The sequence below is a fragment of the Cuculus canorus genome, chromosome 2 (assembly GCF_017976375.1).
Source record: "Cuculus canorus isolate bCucCan1 chromosome 2, bCucCan1.pri, whole genome shotgun sequence".
In the NCBI taxonomy this organism is placed as follows: Eukaryota; Metazoa; Chordata; class Aves; order Cuculiformes; family Cuculidae; genus Cuculus; species Cuculus canorus.
In genome coordinates this window covers 128,814,717-128,829,590 of record NC_071402.1, presented here as the reverse complement: position 1 = coordinate 128,829,590, position 14,874 = coordinate 128,814,717, and the positions used below count along the sequence as shown (strand labels likewise).

Here is a 14,874-nt window from a genome sequence, read left to right as displayed (position 1 = left end):
ATAGCATTTTCCAAGTCTAGTAATTTTTCTAGATATGTGTTGAAATGTATCCACCTGAAATGTGTAGTGGATTAACGTCCATCTAAGAACACTTGAATTCACTTCTGCTTTTTAAAGAAAGGGCAAAGATTCCTTTTAAACTACTGTAAAGTACTTCTACTTTTCAGCTTGTTGTTGAGGATGTTGTTTCACTGCTATGAAAGGTTCATCATAGGTCAAAATTTCTACGAACAGAAAGATGACAGATTATATTTTTGAGCTATTCTCAGATAATTCACAGTAAAGCATCTCTGGTAGGAACATATGGTATCTCTAGGAGGACTGGTTTTTATTTTTATGATGGCAGCAATTGTGCAGAGAATCCAGAGCAGGATGAGCAATTAAGTATATTTTAAATTCATTTTATGAGTGCAATCAGAATTCCACTGCGGAAGCTGGATTTATGTGAAATCGCAAATTGTGTGTATGTGTGTGAGAGAGAAAGAGAGAGAGAGGGCAAGCTCTAGAAAGCTTTGTCACAATCCATCCCAATGCAGCTGCTTGGACTCTATTTTATATTATCATACATTTATCAGTAGACGTGTGTTTAAGGCACATTCAGAGTTTAAAATAATCATTTAAGAAAGAGAAATAACTCACACAGGTGAATATGCCATGCAAGGTGTGAAAAATGAAATGGTGTGTCAGACTGCGAGAAGCATCTTTGGTCAGCAGAACTGTGACCCAGTGACCAGTAAACAGATTCCAAGAGATTTCCAGAGGAATGAGAACTAAAACAGGGGATGAATGAAAAGGTCTTTAGCAAGGGAAGGGATAGAGAAAACAAAAGGCAGTTATAAGTGTATTTTAAAAAATTAGAGTTGTTATTCATGCCACTTTTTTGCCTCTCTGAGGTAGGTTCCAGACAGATGTAAATAGCAGGACAAGTAACATTTCCATTTTCAGCAACTGTGGTGATTTCAGACAGGTCTTTAAATAAACAATCTGTCTCTCAGATATTTTTCCATATCATTCCTCTCCACCTTCGCATATATGTGCCACAACCTAAGCACAGTGTAAGGAGCCGGTAACTTTCAAACATTATAGTCAGACTTCCTTAATAAAAATATTCTGGCCATGAGGCTGAATTCTCTCTACTGGAAAGCAACTTTTTCCTTAGTTTGTTTTCAGTATGCTTAAAGTCTTCATTGTGAAAGTCAAGTTTTCACATTGATATTTCTTGCAGGAAGCATTTGTATCAGATTCTTTTTGTAGTTCAAAGCAGGGAATTCCTGCATACAGGGCTTGGAGACATTCGTTGCATTCAGTCAGGAAAAGTTACCTACATTTCTTTTCACTTAAGTCATTTCTTTCCTCTTTAATGCCTCCACATCCACTTCAGGGACAGGTAGCTTAATTTCTATCATCTGTAGCTTTACAGAGCATTAGCTTTGCTACACATGCCAATGATTGAGCTATACTAGATGTGCTTGAAAAAGCCTACAACCTACAGTGCTCATTCAGGAAACTTGGAGTGAAGTAAATCCATATGTGCGTTAGAAAGTCAGTGTTCAGATAGGGGTTGCGGTTTTTTTGCTCCTGGTGCTATCATGCACAATCCTTTGAAGAGCTGCAGTAGAGATAGGATTGTTCATAACAAATTCTGTACTACGCTATAGCTTAACACCAACATTTTGATGCTTTAAAAAAATGTTCTTTTTCATTTGCTTAGACATTCATAACATTTTCTTACCCTGGTAATTTTTTTAAAGGACTCGTAAATGAAATAATATATATAATTAAGCAGAAAAAAAGGGAGGAGGGAAGAATGTGTTAAGATTCTGTATTAGAATCAAGGTACAAGTGCTGTATTTTCAAAAAATATCCTAATCAAGATAGGTGTTTTACTGAATTATTTGTCTGTTACACAAAGCACTCGCAGACCAAAAATAACCTGTTACAAAATTCCATCTGAATTTTTCATTGTCATTGATTCAAGAAAGCATGATATTTGTCACAAAATTCATGCATACTTAGCATCTATACAGACTGTCAGATATAGGGATATATCCGTGAATTAGAATCAGGAACTGGTGGTTAATCCATTCCTTTAACTTTCAAAAAATCCAAACATTTCATCTCATATGAATAAAGAAGAGTGTTATCTAGCAGGGTTTTACGTAGCTGCGTTTCACACACGACATGACAACTGGGCCAGCTAGTAGCTGTCCTTGTAATGGTTTTGCCATTTGTATCACTGTATTTCAACAGCAACTTACAAAGTAAACACCTAGCAACACTAAAAGAAATTATCTGTTCAAACACCTGAAACACTGAAGGCAATACATTACACTGATAGAGACATAAAATGGAGTAGGATGGCGTTCTCCAGTCATTACAGCTGAAGCGTTGGCTGTAGGATGAAAGGTTTTTTTGGCTGTTCTTCATGAGATTTTCCTCAGTAATTCAGTCTGAATTCTGTACAAATATAAAATAGAATTTGACATCTAAATTTATAATACTGTGCATTTCAGGGTAATTATTCATAATACGTTCATGTTAGTTTTCTTGTATTATAACTGTATACTAAAGTGTGCAGCTTCAGTTGGCTACCTCTGGCTTTGAAAAATTATTTTTTTGTTGCATGCACCATTCCCAAGAGATCAGTAAGAACATCCTGAATTTCTAGTGTACATTTAGGTAGTTATTTTTGAAAATTCACCAGGAAACACTATTTTGTTTCCTTATTGCCCATTTTTACTTCCAGTCCAGGTAAAATTAGGTAGCAGTCATTCAATTGGTCTGAAGGAAATTTTTCAGTGTAAGATATTTGCTCTTAATTGCCCTGGTTTATTCTCCTCACACTCAGTTGGAAGCAGAAAACGGTAAATGCTCTATCCTGGCCAATACTCAGTGTTTAGTGGTTGGAGAGACTGCCGTCTCCTGTGTCAGAGCAGACAACTGTCTTGAAGGGTGGGTACTCTCAAGCTGTGGTTACAATTTTAACTTAATCGGCCTTCCTGGAGATGAATCATAGTCCCTTTGAGGATCCAGACTCCTGCTTGTGCCCTGGTGTGCTGAGCAGCTGCCATTGAATCATTTTCATCAGCCACTCCTTCATGTTAACCTTAATTTGCTAGCCATAAAAATGATAAGAAAGCACTCCCTTCCAGCCCTCTTGTTGATACTTCTTTATTTAAAGTACTGCACAGTATTTTTCAAACTTTATTATGGTTTGATTAAATTGATTTAACCAATGACCTCTACTTATTTATATGCTTATTTGTTTAAAAAAATGAAAATTGATTCACAGTTGCTTTAAAGCAATACAGAGACAACTTGAAGGTCTGTCTAACGTTAAATACATCATTACTTTTTTACCACTTGGTTTCTTTCCTGTTTTGTGATTTTCTTAGTTACTTATTGATTTGTGTGTGTCTTTGGGAAAGCTACTTAACTTCTTTAAATCTCGTGATACCAATCTGCAAAACAAATATAATAAAGCACCCCATATCAAGCTGATGATGTTTAGTTGTGTTTGTACAACATTTTGAGTTTCTCAGATGAAAATACAGTGTGCTGTTGTTGTTGTTATCCTAAATTTTGCAAACAAAATCCTTTCTTCTTATTCACATCTATTGTGAATATGAACTATTTTCATTAGTTTCATTTTGTGCTACCTGCACAAAAATCCAATCAAAACAATAGAAAATTTGGGTTCAGTACACTGAAAAATAAGATCACTTTAGTAGCTTGAAATATAATATTATTGTAACAGTAATGGCGAAGATGTTTGACAGGTGTAGAGAAGATCAAGCTTCTCTCTGTTTCAAATGACTAATCAGATAAATTCCTTAGAACCTCCAGAGTCGAGTAGCAGTTGCATCCATTTTCAATTACTTGATTTCTTTCTTTCTTCCCTTCTGAAAAAAAAAAAAAAAAGAAAAGAAATTAGGAACAGAAGCTTCTGGTTCAAACTGAAAGCATGTCTCAATGTGTTGGAAGTTATCCAAATAGCATCTGCCACAGTATTTTGTCTATCCCTAAACGTTTTTCTTTTCATGATAAATTTGTATGGTATGATACAATTAAATGCACTTCCCATGGAGCATCAAGGAAGTCTGGCTGTCTCTTTAGATGATCTTTTCAGACTATTTCACACCACCATGTCTGCTTGGTGTAATATCATAGAAGGGATACACAACATTTCACCTGTATTTTTTGGTATGTTTCTGCAAATATTTACTAAAAACAGATTTCAAAAGTAAAATTCTAGCATAAAGATTGAAGCTGTAGAGCAATGCTTCTTAGCCATCTTCTTAGTATTTCCTTTATAATATTTTACCTTGATAATGTTTTATCCTTCTATTTTATATTTTATATAATATTCATGTAATGTTTACGTGTCACACTTGCTTATTTAGGAGACATAAAAGATAATTTTCTCTGCTTTAAATAATCACATCCATCTTTTAAAAAGTGGGACCTAAAGCCTTTTGGCAAGGGCTTTTATTTTCTGTCTATGGTGATAGTGACTACAGAAATTTAACTAAACAATTAATCATTCCGATTTCAGTCGCTTAAAAACCACTCCTGCCTGGAGAGGACGGAGGAGTGGTTACTGCTCTTTTTATTTTTTAAAAGAGGAGTGATGACCTGAGCTGCTGGTGAGTTTTGGTGGCTGCTGGAGCCAACGGTGTCCATCGCCACCAGACACGTCCCAGTGCTGGCAGGTCCCCGTCCCGCCGCCAGCATGAGGACCCAGCATGCGGCATCTGGCTGCCGGCGAGCAGACCCAGCCCTGCCGATGTAACACTGTTTGTAATGAGAAATCTAAACAGGGAATGGCAGCGAGGCATGACAGGAATGTGTTTCCATTGGAGAAGGCCATGCAGAGAAAAAGCATAAGCAAAGCCATGTCCAGAAGGCCTTTCAGCTGGCCAGGACGGAAGACTGATGTTATTGTACGCGAGCTGTCACGCTGCCAGCCCTCCCTCATGGGTTTGTTTTCTCTCATGCTCTCCCTCTCCCTCTCCCTCTTCCCTCTCTCCCCTGCCTTCCTCCTGGGGCTGGCTGTTTGCTCAGGTGGACAGTGACACCGTTTGGAACGAGCTGCACTCGGCCGGGGCGGCACGCATGGCGGTAGGCTGTGTCATCGAGCTGGCGGCCCGCGTGGCCTCCCGGGAGCTGAAGGTGAGGTCCGGGCTGCGCCGTGGGTGGGAGAGCTGGGGTGGTGGAGATGAAGGGATGCGTTGTTCAACCCTTCTGCTCCAGGGAGGGTTGTGGGAGGAGGGTCAGGAGAATGGACGTGAAGGTGTGGCAGCTTGGGCAGCACTTGACAGGGAAGTCCTTGCCGTTAATACGCAGAAACAGTGGTGGGTACGTGCAGCACAGGGTGCTGCAGCCCAAGATGAAGTTGCTCCAAGCATGCGCATCTCTGGCAAGTGGCTGTGGCACTGCCTTCTGAACTGATTTTTTAAAATATTCTTTTTTAATAGGGTTGTTTAGTCATATTTGTGACCTCAGGAAACCACCCAGAGAGAAGGGAGACAGACAGTGGGTGTGCAGGCTAGGTGGAAAAAGGAGGTGGCTGGTGAGGAGAGCAATGACCAGCAAGGTGCCTTTCCACCAGGCTGACTGCCCCACATTCTTCTCACTGGCCCCTTTTCCTTCCCTATGTCCATGCCACGTGATCTGCAAGACATGATGTACAAAACCCAAATTACCCCCAGTCTAAACAATTTATAAAAGCTGCAGACCTGACAGACTTTGACATTTTATTTGGTATTTTAACAGCCCTATTTAAAGGTGCACCATATGCAGCCAGAGTGCAGGCTTGCCCCAATAAACATTGTTGGAGCTAACATGTCTCCTTAATGAAACTGTTTATTCACTTTCTAGTCCAAATACAGGATTCAGTCCTGTTTCCAAAATCAAAATAGAATAAATAGTTTGGAATTAGTGTGGTATCATGATTTTTAAAATTCCAAAATGTATTTGAACTTGAGGAATTTCTTCCTATATATCTGTCTTATTTCAGTCAAAATACATTAGCTACATATTTGGGGAGAGTTATATATATTTCTGTGTGCGTATACATAGGTACAAAATATAGGTACATAAATGACTGCGTGCTTAGTGTGTGTGCAGTACTATAGCTCTGACCCAATTGCATGTGGCTACTAAACTTCCATATTCAGACATTGAAATAATTAGCCAGGTACTACACAAAATGTACAGATTTTGAAATCTCAGATCAAGGACAGGGTTCATCATATGGGATCCTGTTGTGCATCCTTTCTAATGGGTCATTAAGGTTTTCAGGCACAGCAGGATACAATACACAACTTTATGCGTTATTCCAACCCAATGGGGCTAATGAAAGCAAAGAAAAGACTATTTTGCTGGTTTTTACCTTTGGAACTGTAGGACACGTCAGCCTCTAAGGCAACATAAAAGCAAGTTTTCATCAGAAGAATGAGATGTCATTTGTGTAGTTGACATGAGCAGCGTCTCCTGCAGAATCTTTACCACTTACCTCTGTTTGTGATGTCTTTCCACTGTGTGAATGCTCTTGATTGTTCATGTGTGTGTGATGGACAATTGAAAAGAATCAGCCACTGTGAGACATTGGTTGCTGCTGGCATTGCTACAGTCTGTAAATAAATATTTTAAATTTAGTACTAGTTTGTAGTTTACTGTAAAATTATTGTTGATCCTAAACAAAATCTTTGTCTACAGTGCAGAGAACTGAAGCAGTCTCATGTAACCTCCTGCTGAGACATAGGAAAGGTGACTGTTCAGTTGATGTGCTGAGTGCTTGGTTTATATCAGATCATCAACAAAACAGGAATGGGAAACATTTGGTGTGAGAGAGAATTGGGAATACTCATGCCATTCCTGATAAGTACTTATCTAACTTGCTCCTATACCTCCAGCATGAAGCCCAGTGACTTATGTGTCACCATGCCAACTGTATGAATTAACAATCTGCATGTGTTATTTATTGTTTAAGGTTATGGTAGAGGTTATTAAGACCTGACTGACAGAAGAAAGGCATGCTAGCAGAAGTTCTGGGAATGCACTGATCTTGACATTAAGTATTTTGACAAAGTCCTTCTATGTTTACTTTGTCACTGCATCCATACAAACCTGGGTTTTGCTGGCAAGTTGCTCCCAATGCCCTTATACGGTAACTGGCATAAGGAGGATTTTTGCAGTGTATTCTGGAGTTTTCTGGATGGTGTTTAGAATGAGGTTTTAGGTAGCTGTAAGATTTTAGCCCCACACATATATATGTTCCAATCTCTGAGTTTACACATTGCTTTTCCACCTTGCTGCCATTTTTCCTCAAGAAACATAAATGTTGCATTGATCAGCTGTTTCCAGAATAGGGAAAATGCCACTTCTGTAGTGTACTTGTGAAGATCTGAGGTGAAGTAAGCGAAGCTGACCACTTCCATATGCATTCTTTAAACAAATATGCATGTGAAGCAACCATTTGGGGCCTGTGCTATAAGCAATGAGTGGGAGGATTAAGATCTGATGGGAATCTGGAATGATGTGCTGCAGCTTCATAGTCTTTGGATGATAAAATAACGCCTTCCAATATTGTGCATAAGCTATAACAGCTCTGTATCATGTAAACAGCCCTATAAGAGCAGCGGAGAAACATGCAGTAGTGTTTCAGTGGAAGTTTACAATTTTGGATGGCTGTCAGATGGTGTGTCATCAGTTTGGTATCATCTTAAGAAAAAAAAGCAAATTATGAGACAGGACATACTGATTTGTTCTGAAATTCCACAGTTCTCTGAGAAGAGTTGTGTGTCCTGATGTTCACAGCAGCAGGCTTAGAATATACAGCAAGGACTTCCCACAGAGCAGCACTCCAGATTGCAGCAAAGGAGGCAATGGATTATCTACCCACTGCATTGGAGAATCACAGATGCCTCGTTCTAAAACAGCCACACCAACATTAGGATAACCTCAGTAAAACTCTTTGCTTAGACAAAGTCTGAGACAAGAAGCCTCAGGAGGTAGAAACTGAAGTAATTACTTTAAAAGTGCATTACTGACACAAGAATTATTAAAATCTGTGAATGTAGTTGGATATAAGCAGCCCAAATATTTCTTACAGCTCTATGAATCAGTATATATATTTTCAAAAAGTCTAACACAGGTTTCCTTAAATTTGAATTAATCTAATAGTTTATTTCATACACACGTATTCAATTAATTTAAAAGCAAAATGATTTACAATACTGAAGATAAATATTGTCACTGCCCAGCTGGAGTGTAGGTACTAACAATCATAAACTGCCCTGTACTGACTTATTGACTGGCATCTGATATTTAAAGCCCGTTTCAGGAAGGACAGAACATTTCCATTTCCATGCTTATTCCAAAGTCCTTACTGATATCACTTGCTATTTTACAGAGTGATAATAATTGGTTTGAACTGTTGGTAAACACTACTAAGAAAAAAATAAAGAATGGAAGTCTGCAAAACAACTGAGAGATTCACTGCAGAGTTAGGCATGAGTCAAACTCATACACAAGACAAAAGGTTGTTTACTCTGAATATCTTGAGACTACCCGTCCCATTTCACAAAGGTCTCACCTGAGAACAGCAACATTTCGTTCTTCTAATTTGGACGATGTTCTAAAACCGACCTGGATTGAAGAGTTCTCTTCACTGTAGTTCAAATCCCTTGTGAGACATCAGGTTTCTTTGATCTCCTTGCCTAAAGGGGAAAGCATCAACATGACAGTGCTAAGCATGTAAAACAATAGAGTTTGCTGAAATTCTGCTGCTGCTGTAACAGTAAATTACTGTTGGGTTGGTTTTTTTTAAAAATCAAGACAACTTGTTCTTTCCCTGGAGATTCTTAATCTGGACAGTTTTTATTTCATTACATCAAACAATCAAAAGTAAGGATCTTGGCTGGTTTGTTTAATAATATAATGAGTACTCATCAAGATCCATTTGATGAACTCCTGACATAATATTTAATAGGTAATAAAGAATCACACCACTAAATCATATAGTAAAATAAATATGATGTTATATGGCACCAAATCAAATGCTTTTCCTTTTTTCATGAATTTATTTACATATTTGATGAATGCCGTCTTGGCAATATTATTATGTAATAGGAGACGACCCTAAAGACTACATGAAGGCCACCCTTTTTTGATTTTTTTTTTATGGTTTAGAAAACCTGCTACAGTGTTACAAGGTATTTACGTTATGTGGAATTGGAGCCACAGCTCTTCTGTTTAGATATTTTTCTCTATCTATCTTTTCTCCTTTCTGATTTCCCCAACAGATTTATATAGATGGCTTTTAATAATCTTCTGGCTGACCACAGATCTTTAGAAGAGTGGACTGTGTGGATATGGGTGAATATGATTCCATCACAGTCATTAGCTATAGGCAATAAATAATATTAACAGATAACAGAAGTTTTATGATCTATTCCTTGGTTCTTGAGGAAGAACTACATTGTCTCTAGCCTCTACCTAATGACTGTACATTCAGAAAAAACGCAGATTTTAGGATTGCATGGTCTAATGTCTTGGTGGCACTGGGAGGTGCTGCCCTACCCTGCCTTCCCATTTATTTCCCAGCCTGGCCTCCTGCTTCCCTTACAGTGACTCTGATGCTTAGGTCAGTTCACCTCCCCTCGCTGCCAGCACTCTACTTCACTCACAGGCAACTAGGCACAAAGCGACTCTCCCCTTGCCCGCACCGGCTACCCAGCTCGGCAGGCACTTGCCTCCTGCTGATGAGCTGAACGAGTAGTGAGGTCATCCAAACCCCACATTAGACCAGCCTTTGAGGAAAATAAAGGAGGGATTCTGTATCTGTGGCCACTCTTGAGTTTCAGATTTCGTTTTTAACTCCTGGAGCTTGCAGAAAACCTCACCTTTAGGACTTCACTTTCCAAATTATTATTTTTTTCTTAAAGAGTTTAGGTTGCTGATATTTCCATATAGTTAATCAAATTATTCATGCTGATTCTGATACCTTTTTTGTTTCCATATATTAAGTTCTTATTAAGTGATTAATAATTTTCTACTTTTAAGAAGTTGGAAATCAGATAGAGGATTGTTAGCATGATTATTTTCAATAATCATACTTTGTTGAATAACATCCTTCAAAACATTATTTGTTCTTGTAATAGTTGTTTTATTGTGTGCTGTTTTGTGAATATTAAAATGTGTCTTAACTTCTTTTCTGATAACAGATTATACATTTATCTGACTGTCCCTTAATATCCAACATCTGATTGGCAGACAAAAAAAATGTACCAGTGAAAAATATCATTTTATAAGAGTATACCAAATAAGAATCTCTTTTTGCAGTGGGAGATGACTTTCCATGGTCACGAGCAACTCAGAGCCTCAGCAGACTGTGGAACTTCTGCAAATCCAAAGGAACATTTGTGAAACGGTTTTCTTCAGGCTCAGATAACCCCATTCAGAAATATTATAAGCAGGAATGAATTATTTTAAATGCAGTACTCATAATAAGGATTACTGTCCACTTTACTTTGCGTGTCCTTTAAACATGTCAACATTGGTGATGGCAGCAGTCTTTTCTGTGATAGAAACTCACAAGTGCCATATATTTTTAATTTGAAACAAAAGAGACTATGAAGAGCTGGTAGGATTTGTAAGATTATTTTTAATTTTTTAAAAAAATTAATGAGTTCAGAAGCATTTTTGCAAAAGAACATTCAAGAGAAAACATAACTTAAAAAATGTAGTCTTGATACTATCTTGATCATCCACCTCAGCCTAACTGAGTGAAGCACAAGCCTTTTTTCTGTTTTGTCATGTATATGTGTGTGCATATATGCCCACATACACATTTGTAGAGTTGCCCTTTTGGTAGTTAGGGGTCATTTAAGAGAATGAAAGCAATTGAAATGAGTTTCCTCCGAACCAGAATCTGATACTTTCCTGGGATGGTTCTTTCTGATATATCAGGTTGAATCAATACCAAAATAAACTTCCTGCACTTGGTGCTTGCTACTCTGGTGTCTTTGTATTACCTGTGGATAACTCATATTGAACTTGAAACTCTCATTCTAAGTGAGTTTGGTGATTACTCTTCTACAGGTCTTTGTTACACAGGACTATGGAGGAATAATCATACTGTAAATTAGACTAATCTAGTGAATAAGCAGAATTAGCTTTATCACCCATCTCCTCTCCAAGCTCTTAGTTTCCTAGTCTTAAAAGTATTCTGTATAAAAATCATTCCGTCATATTTCACAGCACTAGTGCTATGTTTTCTTAGAACAAAAACTGAAATGAAATATCTTTCTAAAGGCAAAATAAACAGAAAGATCTGAAACCAAGTGTCTCCCTAGTCCCGCAGTGTCTTCCTTCCAATAAAACTCCAGGCCAGCAAATTTCCCTGTCTATCTTAACTACACCAACCTCCACACAGCTCCACTGGTCACCTACAAAAATCTCCTTTCTTGGGAAGTGCCCTGTGCTCAGGTACCACCTGAACAGTGCTCCTCCTTCGGGCTCTGCCATATCCTTGTTTCTATGATCCTATTGCACCCTTCCACCCTATAACACAATTTCTTTGCCTTAGAAAGATTTCTGAGTGATGTATGACAGCCACAAAAAGAGGCATCTTTTCCATGCCCAGGCATTTTTGACAATGTATAGTGTGTAAGAAACAGTAACAAACGAGTGCTTTTTTTACTAGTGTTAAAGATATGATTGATAAAAGCCATCAATCAAAGTTACCAATGAAGTATTTTAGGTAGTAGTTTGTATTTGTAGCTTTTACAAAGTTAGAAAATCACAAAGTTTTATATAGAACCATCTCGTAGGTACCTTATCCCAGCGATTATAGTTATATTTATAGCTGAATGACTGTTATTATTTCATATAGCAGTATAACTTTAATTATAGGTATAGTACTTAGCTTATCTCCCTGACCACTCTGTCTCTCCTTGTCTGCTTTCTTTCCAAATACAGTTAACACTAGTCATGGCTAAACAAGCCACTGCACTTGCGTGTAAGTTAGCCTGCAAGCACCAGCTACTCATGTATGTTTTCTGGTGCTATCCTCTTAGACCTTCAGAAAAGCAGACAGGGAACTCTGTGTTTCCATCACAGAGCTACATATTTAATGTCCATTTCTGTGCTCTTGACCTCTACAGCTTCTCTGCAAGACAAAATGGTGATCCCTCCTGTTAGTTATTGTGTCCTTGGCAAATCTATGTGCTGTTAATAATGCTCTGTTAAATCATGGGTTCTTGTTCACTGCGTTCATAGACCCCCAGGGCCAGATACTGGCTCCTGCTCTGGCAGAACGGATAGCTTGTAAAATTGTCCTAAACAGGTACCCGAGGATTGCCTTGGCCATTCACTCTTATGCTTACCCTCCCTGCTGGATGGCATAGCTTGGATTTATGTTACATCCTAAGTGACACTGGTTAACAACACAGTTCTCTTCTTTGGGGTACCAGTTGCTAAGGGGCTGTTGTAGAGAGCCAAGAGTTACAGCAGCCCTGATATTTGTTATTGTAGAAGTTAACTAAGACAAAGACAACAGGATTAAAGATGGCACAAAGTCCACTTCAAGGAGTTGCACCCTGCCAGATACATTCTATGGAGTACCATTTAAATGCAAACAAATAGGGTTTTATCTAACTTCATAAAGATAAAAAATTGTATATATATATAAAACATAAGGACTATCGATTCTGACAGGGGGAATGGATATATTTCTGTGTAATAACTAAAGAAGTTTCTACAAAGAAATGAAGTACTAGGTTCAGTGATTTTCTTCTCATTCTGAAGCCTGTATACATCGAAGTAAAAATAAAACCTTTCCATTAAAAAAAATGAATATCCAAGGATGCCATGTTTAAGCAGTGATAATTTAAGAGCTAAGGGCTAGATAAAGTGATTTAGACCTGTAGAAAATAGAAACTTTAGCACCTGACTTCAGGAGAATGTTGAACTTTAAGAATGGAATCCAGAACCTGAGTTACATACCTGGTATTTATATGAAAAACACAAAGGTTCCTAAGAAAACTGTCCACCGTATGCAGATGCAATTAGCTAGTACACAGGACAATATTTTTCCAAGAAATTTGCTCATCACTAGGACTTTCACCCATTTTCCCAGAAGCCTTTTTTCAAAGGTTATTAACTTCTAAATAGAATCACAGAACAGTTGAGTTTGGAAGTGACCTCAGCAGGTCACCTAGTCCCACCCCCCTGCTCAAGCAGGGTGACCTCGAGCTAGTTGCCCAGGACTATGTCCAGATGTTTTTTGTATATGAACAGGGTTGGAGGCTCCACAACCTTTCTGGGCATCCCGTCCTATTGCTCGGTCACCCTCACAGTAATAGAGCATTTTCTTATGTTCAGATGGAACCTCTGCTGTTTGTGCTTATTGCCTTTTCAATAGTTGCGATACATGGCTTTGCTCTTTCATACAGGTATTTACAGCTTAAAATACAAAGAAGAGCTTCAATTTCTTATCTTTTCAGCTGGAAGGAATAAATTTCTAAACTCTATATAAAACTGTCTTGTCTTAAGTTTCAGATTCAGTGGTGGTGTTTTGTCCTTTACTGAAAGATTGTTACTCTGCAGGAAATAATAAAGATTTGTAAGTTTTAATAAGAACTGAGGAAGAGCATGGATCTAGACTGATTGTTAGACAAATAACTTAAACTGGAAAGATGTGTCTTGGTATCTACTTTATGGACCACACAATCTAAATACGCAAACAGCCATGGGAAGAATATTTACAAAATCAACCCCATGTTCAAAAAGGAGTTTACACCAGGGTCTTCTACTGCTTCAGTAAGTGCTCTTGGAATACCTGCTAGGATTCATTTTTATTTCTTGTATGGCACTGAATTTTCTTGGAGTCAAGAAAAAGCCAGAGGATTTTACTAGCTGAAACTAGTATGCACTGCTTCTCAGCCAGGCCTGGATTGCCAGACTAGCTGGGTTGCTTTTGGTCAGCTTGGAAGCTAGGTAGAGTAAAGCCCTCACTGCCAAGGTGATTCACACCTTGAATGCCAATGATTCACACCTTGATATAATAACTACTTATTTCTCTATGGAAAAATTGCCTATGACTAGTTTTACCTTCTTGTATCAAAGAAACAGTAGTAGAACTCTGCTGTAGATGTTCAGTTCCAAATTCTGGACTGACAACCTGTGTTATGGTTTTGTCATGAAAACTTGTCTCGGAAAGATTCAGACAGAGGTATAACAAATGCCCAAGCATGGTGTAGCCCAATGCACTTACCCAGCGCACTACAGAAAGGAATCAATTCTACCACCAAAGACAAGAAATCTACAGTAGGATGCACACCTCTGTTTGGAAATCAAATATCCAGCTACCTACTAGGAGTCATGAAAGAGGAGACTACTTAGCTTACTGTGGAAATAGACCAACATTTTTTCTTCATTTTCATTAAAGATAAAAATAAGTGACTATCTTAAAAAAATAAGTGGCTATATTAAAAATAATAGGCTATCTGCAGTGAAAACTGAGTAAACTGAGTTCAGGCAGACTTCTTTTTTTAGTTGTTCAAATATGTACAGATTTTTTAATATCTTTATTCAAGCTTTACTCTTTATCCTCAAATTTAACTAAAGGTAATCATATAATGGCACAGACATGAATCCTTTTTCTAACATTCATGTCTGTCAGTCAGTTTAATGTTCTGTCAACACATAAAGGTGTCTGTATCCTAGCACAAATAAGGCTCTGTACAAAAATGCTTTGAATTTATGTGTGTTGGCTTCATTTTCAGCATATTGCTCTGTGTTGTTCTTTCTATCTTTAAAGCAGTTTTTTGCCTTTCTGTCTACTGTTCTGAGCAAACTGTCTGGTAT

General features: G+C 38.0%; 1 protein-coding gene across 15 annotated transcripts in view; it reads left to right on the top strand.

The window, feature by feature from the left end:
* The window catches only part of HDAC9 (histone deacetylase 9), a 458,974-nt gene that overhangs the window by 340,707 nt on the left and 103,393 nt on the right, over positions 1-14,874 (top strand). For all 15 annotated transcript variants that reach the window (XM_054058870.1, XM_054058867.1, XM_054058866.1 and 12 more), the window contains one exon: positions 5,065-5,172. In XM_054058870.1, coding sequence (XP_053914845.1) covers positions 5,065-5,172 — 108 coding nt within the window. The remainder of the gene's footprint in view (positions 1-5,064; positions 5,173-14,874) is intronic.